This window comes from Notamacropus eugenii, chromosome 1 (assembly GCF_028372415.1).
Source record: "Notamacropus eugenii isolate mMacEug1 chromosome 1, mMacEug1.pri_v2, whole genome shotgun sequence".
Taxonomy (NCBI): domain Eukaryota; kingdom Metazoa; phylum Chordata; class Mammalia; order Diprotodontia; family Macropodidae; genus Notamacropus; species Notamacropus eugenii.
The window spans coordinates 541335707-541351018 of record NC_092872.1 but is presented as its reverse complement, the minus strand read 5'-3'; the positions used below and the strand labels follow the sequence as shown (position 1 = coordinate 541351018).

The following is a 15312-nucleotide window of genomic DNA, read 5'->3' as shown; positions in this document are numbered from 1 at the left end:
AGGCAGGTGACAAGTCACTGACCACAAACTCCACTTGAGAATTTTGCTAGGTACCTATTCTATCCTCAGTGGCTCCTGAGTCACAGGTGTAGACAACCAATATGGAACAGAACCTTGAATGGTGGGAGCATCTATGCAATAGCAGGAAAGTATTAATGCTAGTAGGAACTGCCATTGGCCTGCTAGGTTCTAGGAGTAGGGTGGCAATTCTCCATTCAGAACTTGGGTACCTTGCTAGGAGCTGAGAGTCTGAAGCCAAGGAAGAGCCACTTGACTGATGACTGTGGATGACCTATCCTCAGCCTGTTCAGAGGCCTGAATTTAGAGACCTCCTTCTGTTTGGGAACCTATTACCCTGGGGTCTACTTCTTTCTTGTAACAGAGGTGTGACTACCTATTACCTCTGAGCACCCAGACAATCAGGGGCTTCCACTAAGGGAACCCTAACCATTATTTCCTCTCCTTTTCCATCTCTAGTTCTGAGAGGAAGAGGCTCTAATCCCAAACACTGTCAGGGACAGGGAATTGGTAATCACTTCTCTGTAGAACCTCTTGGAGGCAGCATGAACTCTCCACCCTCTCATCTTCATCCATCTCCTCCCTCTCTGCTAACCTCTTCTATTGTATCTTTTAGAAACCTTTTCCTATCATTAATAAATAGTTCTTCCTCTTAGACCTCTTATTTTCATATGTTGCCCGTCATTCTGAGATCAAAGAAGCGTGGCTTCCCCTAAAAGGTACCACAACCCTGGCCATCCCTGGAGCAGTTCTTTCATTCTTCTCACCCCACAACCTATTCACTGAATACACTTGGGCAAGGGTAAGACATAACCCTCAATAACCCTTCCAGACCCTCCCTCTGTGGCTATCACTCAACAACCTCTTTTCCTCTGAGGTTCACAACACCCTTCAATACCTATCTATTAAGATGATAATGTCAGCATTATCTTGTACTCCTCACTCTCACTCATCCCACATATCCAATCAATACCTCCACAACACCCCCATTCACAAAGTTACCATCCTAGTCCACGCCTTCATCACTTCTTGCTTAAAATGTAGCAATGGCTTTCTAATTAGTCTTGCTGCCTCAAGTCTCTCCTCACTTCAGTTTACCCTACAAAGTAATTTTCCTTAAGCTCAGACCTGGCCAAGTGATTCCTTTACTAACCAAGTTCTCTGGCATCCTATTGCCTCTAGGATCAAATATAAACTCCTTTTTTTCTTAACGTTTAAAGCCCCATACAACTTTCCAATCTCTAGCTTTCCAGTCTCACTAGGCATCATTCTCCTTCTTACCTTCTTCCATCCAGCCAAACTGGCCTTCTCTCTATTCCTCACAGATCTCCTGTCTCTATGCCTTTTCATTGGCCATCCCCTATGCCTGAAATGCTGCCCCCTGCACCCCATTACCTCTGCTTCATAGAGTCCTTCTCTATCTTTAAAATACAGCTCAAGCACCACCTCCTTCATGAAGTCTTGGTTGTTTCCTCTAATACTAGTGTCCTCCCTCCAGAACAACTTTGTGTGTGTGTATACATATAGATACATATGTGTATCTATATGTATATGTTATATAGTCCATATATATAATACAATATACAATATAAAATTATTAACTTTGTTTTATATGTATATTTATATACATATGTGTGTATATTTATATGTATATATTACAATGTAAGCTTCTATTGAATAGCAATTGTGTTATACTTTGTTCTTGTTTCCTTAGAACCTAGCACAGTGCCTGGTATGTGGTACATAATACTTGATTGATTGATCGATCCTTGTTCCAGTGCTATACCAGCCCCCAGGATTTTCTTCCCCTTTCTCAAAGGAAATTATTACCTGGTTCACGGCACTCTCTTCCAAACTTCTGCTCTATAGCAGAGAACTTCCATATATATCACTGTTCAGTTTTTTTTAGTCATGTCTGACTCTTCATGCCCCATTTAGGGTTTTCTTAGTAAAGATACAGGAGTGGTTTGCCCTTGCTTTCTCCAGCTTATTTTACAGATGAGGAAACTGAGTCAAACAGGATTAAGTGACTTGCCCAAAATCATATAGCTAGGAAGTGTCTAATGCCAGATTTGAACTCAGAAAGATGAGTCTTCCTGACTCCAGGCCTGGAGAGACCCTATCCAATAGGACACCTAACTGCCCACAACATATATGAATGTCCTGGTCTCCAATTCACAATCTTCTTCACCTTCCATGGTCTAAACCCTTTACTTTAGGGATTGAACAGTCCCTGCCCTTAAGCTTACATTCCAATGAGAATGTAACTTTAGGATGGTCATACCTTTGATTCCAATATCACCGAGAAATGTTCTAATTCCGTGATCCAGAACTTTGAAACTTCTCTCTGTAATCTTAACCTCCCATCCTTCCATTTCCCCTGCTGCCTTTCTCCTAAACCTAGATTTTATTCTTACTGAAGCCAAGTCACTCTATCCTTCTCAGTCCATTACCCCTGCTATGGTTTCATTTTCCTTTCTTCACAGTCTTGTTCCTATTCTGAATCAATTCACCTATACACATTCTTCTACCCTTGAATCTCTTGCCCATATATCCTATTGAGATTCCTGCTTTGCCATTCTCCAACCCTGGGTTTACCTACACTATCTCTTCTTTCTCCACTCTATCTCAAGATATTTTGAATATGAGTGAGGAAAGGACACAATGATAAGGTCCACTCCAAACTGATATGATCCTCTCTCTGCTAGGTCCTCATCATGTCCTTTTATTGTTCCATTGCTGACTCTCAATTGCATTCCCTGGAGCAGTTATTTCAAACCTTCTTTTCTTTCCTCAAGCCTCCTATTCTATCTCTCTCTTTTCCTTGTCAGCAAAAGATCTTGCCTCTCACTTAAAAAACAAAAACATAAAGCCACCCATCATGAGCTCTCCCTTCTTCATATTTTATACCTCAAAATCCCGCTTAGTGTCCCCCATTCATTCCTTCAGTCTCTGAGAAAGAGGTGGCCCTTCTCCATGCCAAGACTATTCATTCTACTTGTGTCCTTGATCCCATCCCTGTCCATCTACATAGCATGATGTAGTAGGAAGAGGGCTGGATTTGTATTCCTAGAACCTAGAATCAAATCCTGGGTCTGTCACTTCGTCTCTGTGTGACCTCATGCAGGTTACTTGCCCAACTTAATCTGCTTGGGCCTATTTTTTTATCTATAAAATGAGGAGATTGGACCAGATAATTACTGAGGTCTCTTTCAGCTCTAAACCTATGATTCTGTTATCTGCTAAAGATGGTTCCCTTAATAATGCCTCTAACTCTTGCTCATCTTTAATCTGTTGGCTCCTTCCATGTTCCTACAAACCTGCCCAGGTTCCTTTCATCCTTAAAAAGTCTAACCTGACCGTACCATCTTCTTCACTTACTATGTTTTATATTTTCTTCCATTCAGAACCAAAATCTTAGAAAAAAGTCATCGATACCCATTGTCTCCTTCTTCTCACTTCTCCCTTTTCAGCCCCTTGCAATCTGGATTCCTACCCTGTCACTTAGACTGAAACTGCTCTCTCCTAGTCTTTATTCTGGTGATCTCTTCTCAGTCCTCATCCTTCTGAACCTCTTTGCAGCACCTGACATTGTAGAACACCTTCTGCTTTCAAATACTCTTGTCTTGTCTTGTCAACTTTTATGACACTGCCCTCTCCTTTCAGCCTGTCTCATCAGTACTTTTCAGTATTCTTTGGTGAATCATCATTTTTTATCTCTTTTTGTTTCTCAGATTTCTACATCTAGGCCCAGTCTCTAATTTGAGTTTTAGTATCATATCTCTACCTTAGTGTGTTGTGGGCATTTCAAAGTCAACATGTCCAAAACAAAACTGATCATATTTCTCCATAGATTCATTACTCTGAATTTCATGTTTCTTCAAGTCATGTAGGTTCACAATCTCAGGCATCCTTAAATCTTCCCTTTTCCTTAACTCCCATATCCAATTACTTCTCAGATTTTATTGATTCTACTTCCACAACATATTTTGCATTTGTGGCTAAGTGACACAGTGGATAAAGGTGAACCTGGAGTAAGGAAGACCTGAGTTCAAATCCAGCTGTGTAACCTTAGACACATCATATCCTCTGTCTTCCTCAGTTTCTCCAGATGGTGATAATAATAGCACTTAATTCTCAGGGTTCTTGTGAGGGTAAAATGAATAATATTTGTAAAGCATTTTGCAAACACTGAAGTGCTATATAAATGTTAGCTTCATAATCATTATTAATTAATTTAAGATTAAAATTGTTACTATAGTTATTAATTATAATTAGTTATTTTGCTAATAATAATTATTATTATTATCTTCACTTATGTAACCAGCACAATGGTCTAGACTCTCATCAACTCTTACCTGTACTATCTCACTAGTGTCCTAATTGATATTCTTGTTTCTAGTCTTTCCCCTTCCCAATCTCTCCTTCAAAGCAGCAATCAATCAATCACCAAATACTTATTAAATACCTATTGTTCTAGGCACTGGGGATGTAAATATAAAGAATGAAACAACCCCTACTCTCAAGGAGTTTATTTTCTAACATGGGAGACAGTTCCATATAGCTGTATATAGAGAGTAATTGTGGAGAGAATAAATGCCAATAAGTACAAATTAACTAAGTACAAGGTAGTCTGAGAAGGGGAGTACACTATTAGTTGGGGGAATGAGGAAAAGCTTCACATAGAAGGTAGTGCTTGAGTTGTGTCTTGAAGTGAGAGAGAGATTATTCTGTGAGGTAGAGGGGAGCTGGTAGTACATTCCAGGTAGAGGGGATGGCCAATGAAAAGACATGGAGACAGAAGATAATATGCTATGCATGAGGTACATAGAGAAGGCCCTATTTGCTGGATTGCAGGGTGCAAGAGAGGAAGTAATGGACAATGAAACTGGAAAGATAGGTTAGAGAACATTTTAGCCTTAAAAACTAAATAGAAAAGTTTATAGAGGTAATAGGGAGCTATTACAGTTTATTGAGTAGGATAATGACATGATCAGATTGGTGATTAAGGATAACTCTGGCTGCAGTGTGGAATTACAGGATCCTAGATTTAAAAATGGAAGGTTGCTCAGGCATCATCTAGTCCTACCATCTTATTTTACAAAGGATGAAACAGACCCAGAGAACATAAGTGACTTGCCCTGATTAAACAAGCAGTCAGTCAGTAGCAGAGCTGGGCTTTGAACCAAAGTTTTCTGACAACAAATCTCGTGCTCTTCCCATTGCGCCATGTTTCCTCCACACCTGCCAAAATCATCTTCCTGAGGCATAAGTCTGCCCATGTCACTCCTCTGTCTGAAAGTCTTCACTAAATCCCTCTTGCCTCTAGGATAAAATATAATCTCCTCATTCAGAATGCTTCAGTAGTATGTTAGTTTCCATATTAACCCAATCATTGTTTTTCAAATATCTGCCCCAGGGCCAGTCTTCCTGGCTCTGGTTCCTGACAAGAAATACTAATTACAATTAGGTCCTATTAGCATTTCAGGGTATTAGGTCAGTTCTGTCTCATTCCATCAGGAAGTTCTATATGTAGACCTTAAGGGTATAGAAGATGTTTCTTATTTTTATTTCAAATGATGAATTTTTCCATTTAAAGACATATTGATGACAAAAATCAGTGGGAGAACTGATCCTAAAATAATGAACCTCAAATTTCAGTCTTGCTCATTCAATAAAACAAGTACTTATTAAGCACCTACTATGTGCCAGGCACTTGGGCATACAAGGATAAAAATGAACAGCCCCTCTCCTTAAGCTAAAATTCTCATGAAAATTTAAAGACAGTTCTCCCTTAGTCCTTGTCTCTAATAACCACAAGATCTTAAATAATAATGATAATAGTATTAATAACAATATGATAATAATACTAAGTAATATTCACATGGCATTTACTATGTGCCAGTTACCACTGTGCTAAATGCTTTACAATTATTATCTCATTTAATCCTTATAACCACCCTGGGAGATAGGAGCTATTATTCCCATTTTATAAGTGAGGATATTGAGGCAAAAGGGAGTTAAATAGTTTGCCTGGGGTCACACACCTAATAAGTGTCTGAGAAGGATTTTAAGCTTAGGTCTTTCTCACTTCAGGCTCAGCACTCTCTCCACTGTGCCACCAAGCTGCCCTACCCCACCTAGCTGCCCCTTTGGATATTTGCTTTGGATCCTTTTATGCAGCTCTGAGAGGCATTCTTGTATGGTGGAAAGAGAGCTACCTCTGAAAGGCTTCAGTTGAAATCCCTCTTTTGACTACCTGTATGATCATGGGTAGTTGTTCAATTTCTCTGGGTCTCACTTTCCACATCTATAAAATGAGAAAACTGGGAGGTTAGATGGTCCGCTAGGTTCCTTCCAATTCATCCTATGATGAATTCTCTACTGTATAAATGTATTTTGCTTTCCCTAACCTCTCCCATCCCATTTCCCTAGCTGGGTGTTTTTCACAGATTTGGCTATAGCTGTTGGATGTGCTAACAGGCTACCTTCCCAGGAGCTCTCTGTTTAGGCCAAAACAAGAGTTTCTGTAGTTCCTCAGACTCAAGTTGGCTACTAAGTGGGAGACACCCTCGCAAAATCTGAGAAATTTGTACCCTAGTTGAGCTATGGGAGCTTGCTCAGATATGCATTTTCCAGTTTTCCAGAGAAATAACGTATGTTATATCAACTACCCTAGAGTCATTAAGAGTTAAATTCCAAGGAAAAAATGATTAAACATAAAGCTTAAAATTCATAATTTCCCAGTGTAATATCCCTCACTGCAAAACCAGTTTTATAATAGAAATGATTATTTTTTACTTACAGAATTTTGGCTTTTTACTCTTTTTTGTGACTTCTTTAGTTCCAGAGGTTCCAATCAGCAACAATACTAGAATAAGTACAGAAAAGGCTGCTTAGAATCATTTTGCATAAATACTATCTCTAATCACACAGTTTCAGAGCTAGAAGGGATCTCAAAGGTCACCTAGTCCAATTTGTAAATGAAAATGTGTCCCTTCTTTAATGTCCCTTACGATCGGTCATCTGACCTCTTTTTGAAGGCCTCCCTCAGTTGAGAATTCATTACCACCTGGTAATGCTCTTTGACTTTTGTATGGTTGTAATTGTTAGGAAGTGTTGAGTTCAGTCTGTATGACCTGCTCTTGATGAAGATGTGGTGGCCCTAAGTGATCATTACTTACATTCCTTAAGTTCCCATAAACCTAAACATTTAATAATATTCTAGAATTTTGTCTGGATCTTATCCAGTCTTACTACCATCTCTATGTTGATGACTATAAAATCTATTTTCAATTCAACTTAAACATTTTTTCTTTATCTAATCTTTGAAAAAATATATCTTTTATTTAATCTTTTCTTCCAAGCTCTAGACATTTAAAAATTGAATTGACTATCAGAGAGGTAGAAGGAGTTGTGAAAGTGCTAAGTCATAGAAGCCAGTGGCAAATAGATGATCAATAAGGAGGTAGTCAAGAGTGTCAAATACTGAACAAAGTTCAAGGGATGGGTGCCTAAGGAAATAGAGGAATAGGAATGTATGAGAAGTTAAGATGAGGAAGAAATTAAATTGATAGATGACATGTATATATGTGTAGGTATATGTATGTATACATATATACATATAAATATATATACACATATATACACACTCAGATTATTTTTTCTTTTTAATATAATATTTTATTTTCCTCAACTGAATGTTAAAATAATTTATAAACATTTTTAAAAGTTTTGTGTTCCAAGTTCTGTCCCTTCTTCCCTCATCGTCCTCCCTTTCCCTGAGATAGTAAACAACCTGATATAGCCTACACATGTGCAATCATGTAAAACATTTGCACAAGAAGACTTGAATTTAAAAAAAAGAATGAAAGAAAGTGAAAAATATCATGCTTAGTCTGTATTCAGGTAGTATCAGTTCCTGGAGGTGGATAGCATGCTTTATCATGAGTCCTTTGGGATTGTCTCGGATCATTATATGGCTGAGTATAGTTAAGTCATTCACAGTTCTTCATCAAACAATATTGCTGTTTATATGTACAAGATTCTCCTGGTTCTGTTCACTTCACTATGCATCAGTTCATGCAAGTCTTTCTAGGTTTTTCTGGAATTACCCTGCTTGTCATTTCTTATACCACAATAATATTCCATCACAATAATATACCACAATTTGTTTAGCCATTCCCCAATTGATGGACATCCTCTCTATTTCCAACTCTTAGCCACCACAGAAGGAGCTGCTATAAATATTTTTGGGCAAATATGTCCTTTTCCCCTTTTTTGGATGTCTTTGGGATATAGATCTAGCAGCAGTATTGCTCAATCAAAGGATATGCACAGTTTTATAGCTCTTTGGGCATAGTTCCATACACATATATTCTTGATTCTGGCATTCAGAAACTTAGTGCCTGTTTGCAACCAGCCTTTTGAATCTTATATCATAGTATCCCCCTCAATGAATTCTCTCTTCTAGCCAAATAAAAATACTCCATTCTTTTTTGTCTTGTGCTAGCCAGTCTCTGTGCCTTTGCTCACACCATCCCCCATGCCTGGGAGAAATAGTCTTTTCCTTCCTCCATCTCCAGCTGTGGAAATCTATACTTCAAATCTCAACTCAAATGCCAAGAAGCCCTTCCTGACTTCACTTGCCCCATCTCCCCTAAATGAAAATGACACATGTCTTCCTCAAACAGCACTCATCTGGACCTCTCCTTTGCCCTTACCTTATTTTCCCTTGTAAAACTGTGATATGTGGGTATGTTTTCCATTAGATTATTAGATTATAGATTTAGAGCTGACAAGGACCTTAGGGGCCACATAGTTCAACACCCTTCTTTTAGAAATGAAGAAACTGGGGTCCAGAGAGGTTCAATGACTTGCCCATGATCAAACACAAGTTTCATTAGAGCAACTTCTGTGTTAGATTTTTTTTTCTTTCCTCAGGGTCTAGTGTACAGTAGGCATTTTATAAACGTTTACTGCATTGAATTGAATGAGTACTACAAAAATAGAATTCTAGCATGTATTTTAAATGAAACAAGTACTAAATGAATGTTTCTAAAAAATTTCTGTAAGGAGCTAAGCATGTGAAATTATACCAGATTTTGGGGAAAAATCAGTTGCCATCCTTGTGGTCACTGAAAAAACAGAGAATCTCATTCTAGGAGCACTCCTGTTGCCTGTGGTTTCTATGTCTTGCTATCATTAGAACTGAAAGTACTTTCTTTAAGATCCTCTGCCCCCCAGGATCACTCAGATTTTGTCACCGAAATTCTTCCAGGTGGAAAATGTTCATGGTTGGATTCAGTTTAACAGTAGTGGTAAGTTGGGTTGTTATTTTTGGTGGGATACTGGCTCTGACTTCAGCAACTCAGGCTTATTAATTAAAGACTCTTTTGAAACTAATCTTCAGGCAGCTAGCTGACCAGGGAAGGCCTCCTAATGTGTTCATGCCCTAGAGCAAATCTTTCTTCATCCTTCCTCTATAAGAACTCTCTTGCTAAATTGGAGATGGTGAATTGCATGTGGAGTTGAGATGAAAGGAAATCGGCCTAATTTTTCCTCTTCTAAGAGGCCCAGCTGAGCCTATGCAACAGTGACAGAGTTGCCAGTGTTTAATGGAAGGATGGAATGTTCAAAGTGGCGACCCATCTGAAAGCAATCTCCTCACTACTGATGATGGAAAGGGGCGTGTGTGTGTGTGTGTGTGTGTGTGTGTGTGTGCCTCCAAATTGCATAAGCATCCTTTAGCCACTCTGGCTAGAAACCTAGGAGAATATAATGAAGAGTAAATATATCTAGGACGGTTTAACAAATTTTTAAAAACTTGTCATATTGAGGCCATTAGAACTATTAGCAGTGAAGAGAGACTTATTGCTGTTTATTTTCAGAAATCATTGTCTCATGGAAGGAGGAGGGCTTATTGGTTTATGTTTATAGCCAAATATTTGGTGTTGTGAGACAGCATGGTATGGAGAAAAGAATGTTGGATTCTGAGATACAAGACCTTGGTTCTGTCACTTACAACCTGTGTGACCTTAGATAAATCACTTACTATCTCAAGTCTCTGTTTTCTCATCTATAAAATGAAAGATTTGAACTGAATAAAATCTAGATGTTCCTTCTAGCCTTAAATTTATGATTCTAAATACATTAAAGCTATGATCCATAATATGTTAAAATGGAGATAACGATAAATGTTTTTAATAAATAATATGGCTCAATAGTGTGATATGGCAGCTTAAAGAGTTAATTTGACCTTTGGTTACATTTGACCTTGGGCTGTGGAATAAGGAGGTGATAATCCTATTTTGCTTTACCACATCTGCACTATTGTACTCAGTTTTGAATTCATTTTAGAAAGGACATTTATAGAGAATGCCCCCGCCAAAAGGCAACCAGGTAACAAAGGATCTTGAATTCATGTCAGATGAAAATCATTTGAAAGAATTGGGGATATTTAACCTGGAAAAGAGAAGACTGGATGGAGAGAAGGGAGAAAAACTAGGAGTAAAGCATGGAAACTGCCAAGAGACAGATTTATGCTTGATGTCAGGAATAATGTATTAAGAAGGCTGGATGATCACTTGTCAGGTATATTGCATAGAGGATTCTTTTCAGATACAGTTGGACTAAATGATCACTAATGTTCTTTCTGATTCCAAAATTCTCTGGCAGGCATTGGACCTGTGATTTCATTGGTATTGTCAAATCCTGGATGAGGAAACTCTCTCTACTAGTGTACATCAGTACTATATCTTTAACTCATGTTGACTAGAACAAAGAAAAATTTAGTTACTTGCCCAGGATCACATTGCTAGTATGTGTGAGAGGTACAAATTGAACCCCAGTATTGTGAGAAGTCTTTTTGGCTCTGAATCCTTCTCTTTTTTCACTACAAGATGCTGCTTCGCAGTCCTTAATCTTAGCATCCTCCTTCTTAGATTACCCGCTCCTCCCAATTTATCCTGTGTTTTATTTTTTTGTCTGTGCATAGTTTTTTGTTGGTTTTTTGGTTTTTTGTTTTGCATATTGCCTCCATTCTGAACTCCTTGAGAGCAGGGACTTTTTTTTAATAACTTTTTTTTTGTATCTCTAGTCCTTACACAGTGCTTATCACATAGCAGGTGTTTAATAAATGCTAGTTCACTGACTGACCACAACTGATTTCGGTGAAGATTATTTGTAAATGATACTCCAAGTGATAGAATTTTAAAGGTGAGAGAGTTAGGTTAACTCCTTCATTTGACTGATGAGGAAAATGAGGCTCCAAAATTGAAATGACTTGTTCTGCTTCATACAGCTAATTTAGGGAAGGTGTCAGGACTAGACCTCAAGCTTTCTGACTCCCAGTATAACGACCTTGCCACTATATCCCATTTCCTCTCTTATAAAAGGCTTACAAAACAGACATAAATAGATGTATATATATATTGCTCAGGGGAGGGGTCCTAATGCATGAACTATATAAGAAAAGTGACATTTACCCTTATATTCCTCCTCTGTAAAACCAAGGGGTTGAACTGGAGCCTATACTTCTATCCACAGAAATGGGTCATCAACCTGACCTATGTAAAACAAACATATGCTATTTTTGATAAGCATCTATTAAACATTCAATTAACAAAATTTTTATACTTCTTAGCATTTAGAAGGGAGGTTAAGGGACAACATAGAAACCTAAAAGATAGCAATTTTATTAAACATCTGTAAAACACTTAGTTAACAGTTTCATGTGACATCATTTAGAATGATAAGTGATAATTTTGAAGGTCTAGGCCCTTAAAAATGCTTTTCAGCATTTGGTGAGAATATCCTAGATTTAGAGTCAGAAAATACAAATTCTAGTTTTGGGTTTGCCAATAACCAGCTTGAGCTACCATATCGTCCTTGGGGCAACTAGGTGGTGCAGTGAATAAAACACTAGATCTAAAGTCAGAAAGACTCATCTTCCTGAGTTCAAATCTGGACTTCAGAAACTTACTAGCCATATAGCCTTGAGTAAATCACATAACCCTGTTTGCCTCAGTTTCCTCAATTGTAAAATGAGCTGGAGAAGTAAAAGGCAAATTGCTTCTTTCTGTTATTTCTGTTAAGATAATATTTCTGTTAAGATTAATATTTCTGTTAAGAAGATCCCAAATGGGATTATGAAGAGTAGGATGCAACTGAAAGCACTGACCAATAAAAGTCAGTCTACATCACAGGATTATAGATTTAAATGTCAGAGGACATCTAGTCCAATCCTTTCACATTGTAGATGAAGAAACTAAGCTTCAAGGAAGTTGTGGCTTGACCAAGATGGTAAGTAAGTTGTAGAGCCAGGCTTGAAACAAAGGTCCTTTATTATAAATCTTCAAAGACTAACATCTTTATCCCTAAGATGAACGGGTTAGACTAGATAATATAAAAGCCAGAAGAGGTTTTAGAGATCATTTTCATTTATTTTTAATGATTATTGATGTCATTTATTCTTGCATCATACACATTTCAGAATACAAGATTTTGCCCTTTCTTACTCATTGACCTATCCTTTGTAAAAAAAAAAAAAAAAAAAAAAAAAAAAAGGACTCAAAAAGAAGTGGAGGGGGAAGCAGTTCAGCAAAATGAACACACAGAGAACTGGAGTATGATAGTGTATGTAATGTTTCATACCCATAGTCCCCCACATTTCCCAAAATAGTGAAAGTGCATTTTCTTAATGTCTTCTTTGGGGCCAAACTTGTGGACTAGATGATACTTAAGCTCTCTTCTAGGTGTAAAGGCTATTTATCTTTCTCTCCTGGAAAAGGAGGCTATATGGCTCATTGGAAAAGTGATTGGTTTAGAGTCACAGGGCCTGGATTCAAATACTTACTTTACTATCTATCACCTGAACATAGGCAAGTCACAACCTCCTTGAGCCTTAGTTTCCTTATTCATAAAATTAGGGGTTTGGATTAGCTGACTTTGGAGCTTCCTTACAGTTCTAAGTTTATGGTCTTGCAATGTCCTTATAACAAACAGACCTTCCACATCCATACCCATATCCATATCCAAACCCATATCCATATTCATATCTACATCCATATCCATATGCATATCTATCTCTATTTCTACCTCTTAAAGGTCTGCTTGTCATAAAAATTCACACACATATATATGTATATGTATACATATATATGTGTAGGCATACATATATACATGTGGTATATATATAAATACACATATGAATATATGTCCTTATCTTTTTTTTTAAAAAAAAAGAGCCATTATATTATTTTATTATTTGAAATCTTCATTTATGAAAGACTTTAGCTTTGGAGAGCTGGACTCTGATCTCCCTGTCCCTCATATTTTCTTTAATCTTTGACAAGACCTTAGCATCAAGGACAGCTTGGAGAGCAGGGGATGGGAGAGAAGAAAAGAAAGAAGTCAGGAAAGACAGGCTGAGAGGTGGGAGGTGAGGGTGTGTGTGAGTAGAGAGAAGAGGAGGGATCCTTTTTTGTCTTGATCATTGTGGGATGTGTTTGTGAAGAGATAGTGGGTTAGACAGAAAGCCTTTTCAAAAATCCCACCAACTGATCAGAGCTACCTCCTTCTGTCTTCCTCTTGTTAGGATGACTAAAGGTACTAAGAAGTGAAATGTAGGTGTTAATTGACAGGGTTGAAGAAGGTGACAAACGTGAAATGCTAGGGGACCACTTGCAAAGTTTCCTGGGTGAATGGCTATGAGATGTGTGAGCATTGTACTTTCAGTATTGTCTTTAAATAAGAAGAGGAGTTAGCATTTCTGAAAGGGTCAAAAGGTGATTGGTTTCTCTTTTGTTGCCCAGAGTAATCACTGGTATGCTGCCAGTATTTAATGTTTATCTAATAATCTAGACTAGTCCCAGGCCAAATTGCAAAGCCTCAGAGAGGGTCTCCTGAGACCTAGGCTCTTTCTCACCCCTTAGGAATAGAGAGAGGGATACCTGGTGCAGGTTCTGAATACCCTAGGACAGTAAGATCCTACTTAGGATTTCATAGTACAGAGAAGGTGCCTCTGGCAGAGGGTATCACTGGTGAGGGAGTTTAGACAGAGGAAGCCAATAGAGTTATAAAGAGGAGCTGGCCAGGCAGGGTAGTGCTGAGTAAGCTACCCTAGCTAGGTTAAATGAAAGTAGAAGTCTGTGGCTGGATCATGGGTGCCTTGGATGTGTTGGACTCTGAGATACCTAATTAGGGCTTCTCTATGCACTTCTTGGTCCCTACCTCAGATACTCTGAGTAAAGTCCCTTCACTTCTGTCCTAAAATTTAGTTTCTTTCTAGCCTTACTTCACTTTGTTTTCCTTTATATATTCTATATTAAGCAAAAGTGGACTGTCCCCCAAGCTCCGCATGCCATATTCTGCCTTTGTCTAGGCTATTCCCCTATGCCTGGAATGAGCTCTCTTTATATTCCCATCTTTCCTAATCTTGTGCCCTTCAAAGTCTTTTAATTCCTTCCCTACCTGCCAGGTGAAAGTATTATCTAACTTCTAATATTCCTAGAGCACTTTGTCTGAATCCTTCCTTTGCCTTAGTCAATCATTATTAAACATGGACTGTGTACTAGTCACTATATCAAGTGCTGAAGATAGAAAGACAAAAGTGACCTAGTCTCTGATTTTACATTCTAATATGAAATGGGAGTAGACAATGTGTGTATATATATATATATATATATATATACTGCCCTGAGTGCACTCTCAAACTCCCACTTGCATTGATGGGCCACGTCCCCATATGCAAGCTAAATCCTAATCCCTTAAGGTTATAGGGAAAGCCCTGAGAGATGGGGTTTCTAATACTGTTACTAATGAGCCCCTACTCTTATATTGTCCCATTGATTATAAGCCAGACTTAATTAACTTTTAGAAAATGAGTATTCACTCTTACTAAGCAGGTTTAGCAAGAAGAGTTGTTGTAAAAACATCCCCCCATCCCCAACTGTGGACAATTTTCCCTTTGTGTATGCTAGATCTTTAGAAAGAGTTGGCTCAAATTTAGAGACCATATGCAGCTAAAGGGTAAACTCAGTGCTTCTGCTTACTGTAAGTACTTTCCTCCCTTTGTAGAAGCCCCATGAAGTTTCCCTTAGGTATAGCTCTCTGCTGGGCCAGAAAGTGGGCATTGGTACCCTCACAGAGTCCTTGTTTGGCCTTTCTTCTGTGTTTCCAGTTTGTCCTTCCTGTCCCTCTTAGCTCCTTATGCACATGCTGTTGTCAGGTGGGAATAGTGCTATGGATTTTGACAGGAACTCCAGATCTTCTAACCTTTTGAAATCCACAAAG

At 38.2% G+C, this 15312-nt stretch overlaps 1 protein-coding gene across 4 annotated transcripts in view; it reads right to left on the bottom strand.

Moving 5' to 3' along the window:
* VIT (vitrin) overlaps positions 1-15312 on the bottom strand; it is a 147219-nt gene that overhangs the window by 110373 nt on the left and 21534 nt on the right. For all 4 annotated transcript variants that reach the window (XM_072634156.1, XM_072634154.1, XM_072634155.1 and 1 more), the window contains exon 3: positions 6824-6889. In XM_072634156.1, the coding sequence (XP_072490257.1) occupies positions 6824-6889 (66 nt within the window). The remainder of the gene's footprint in view (positions 1-6823; positions 6890-15312) is intronic.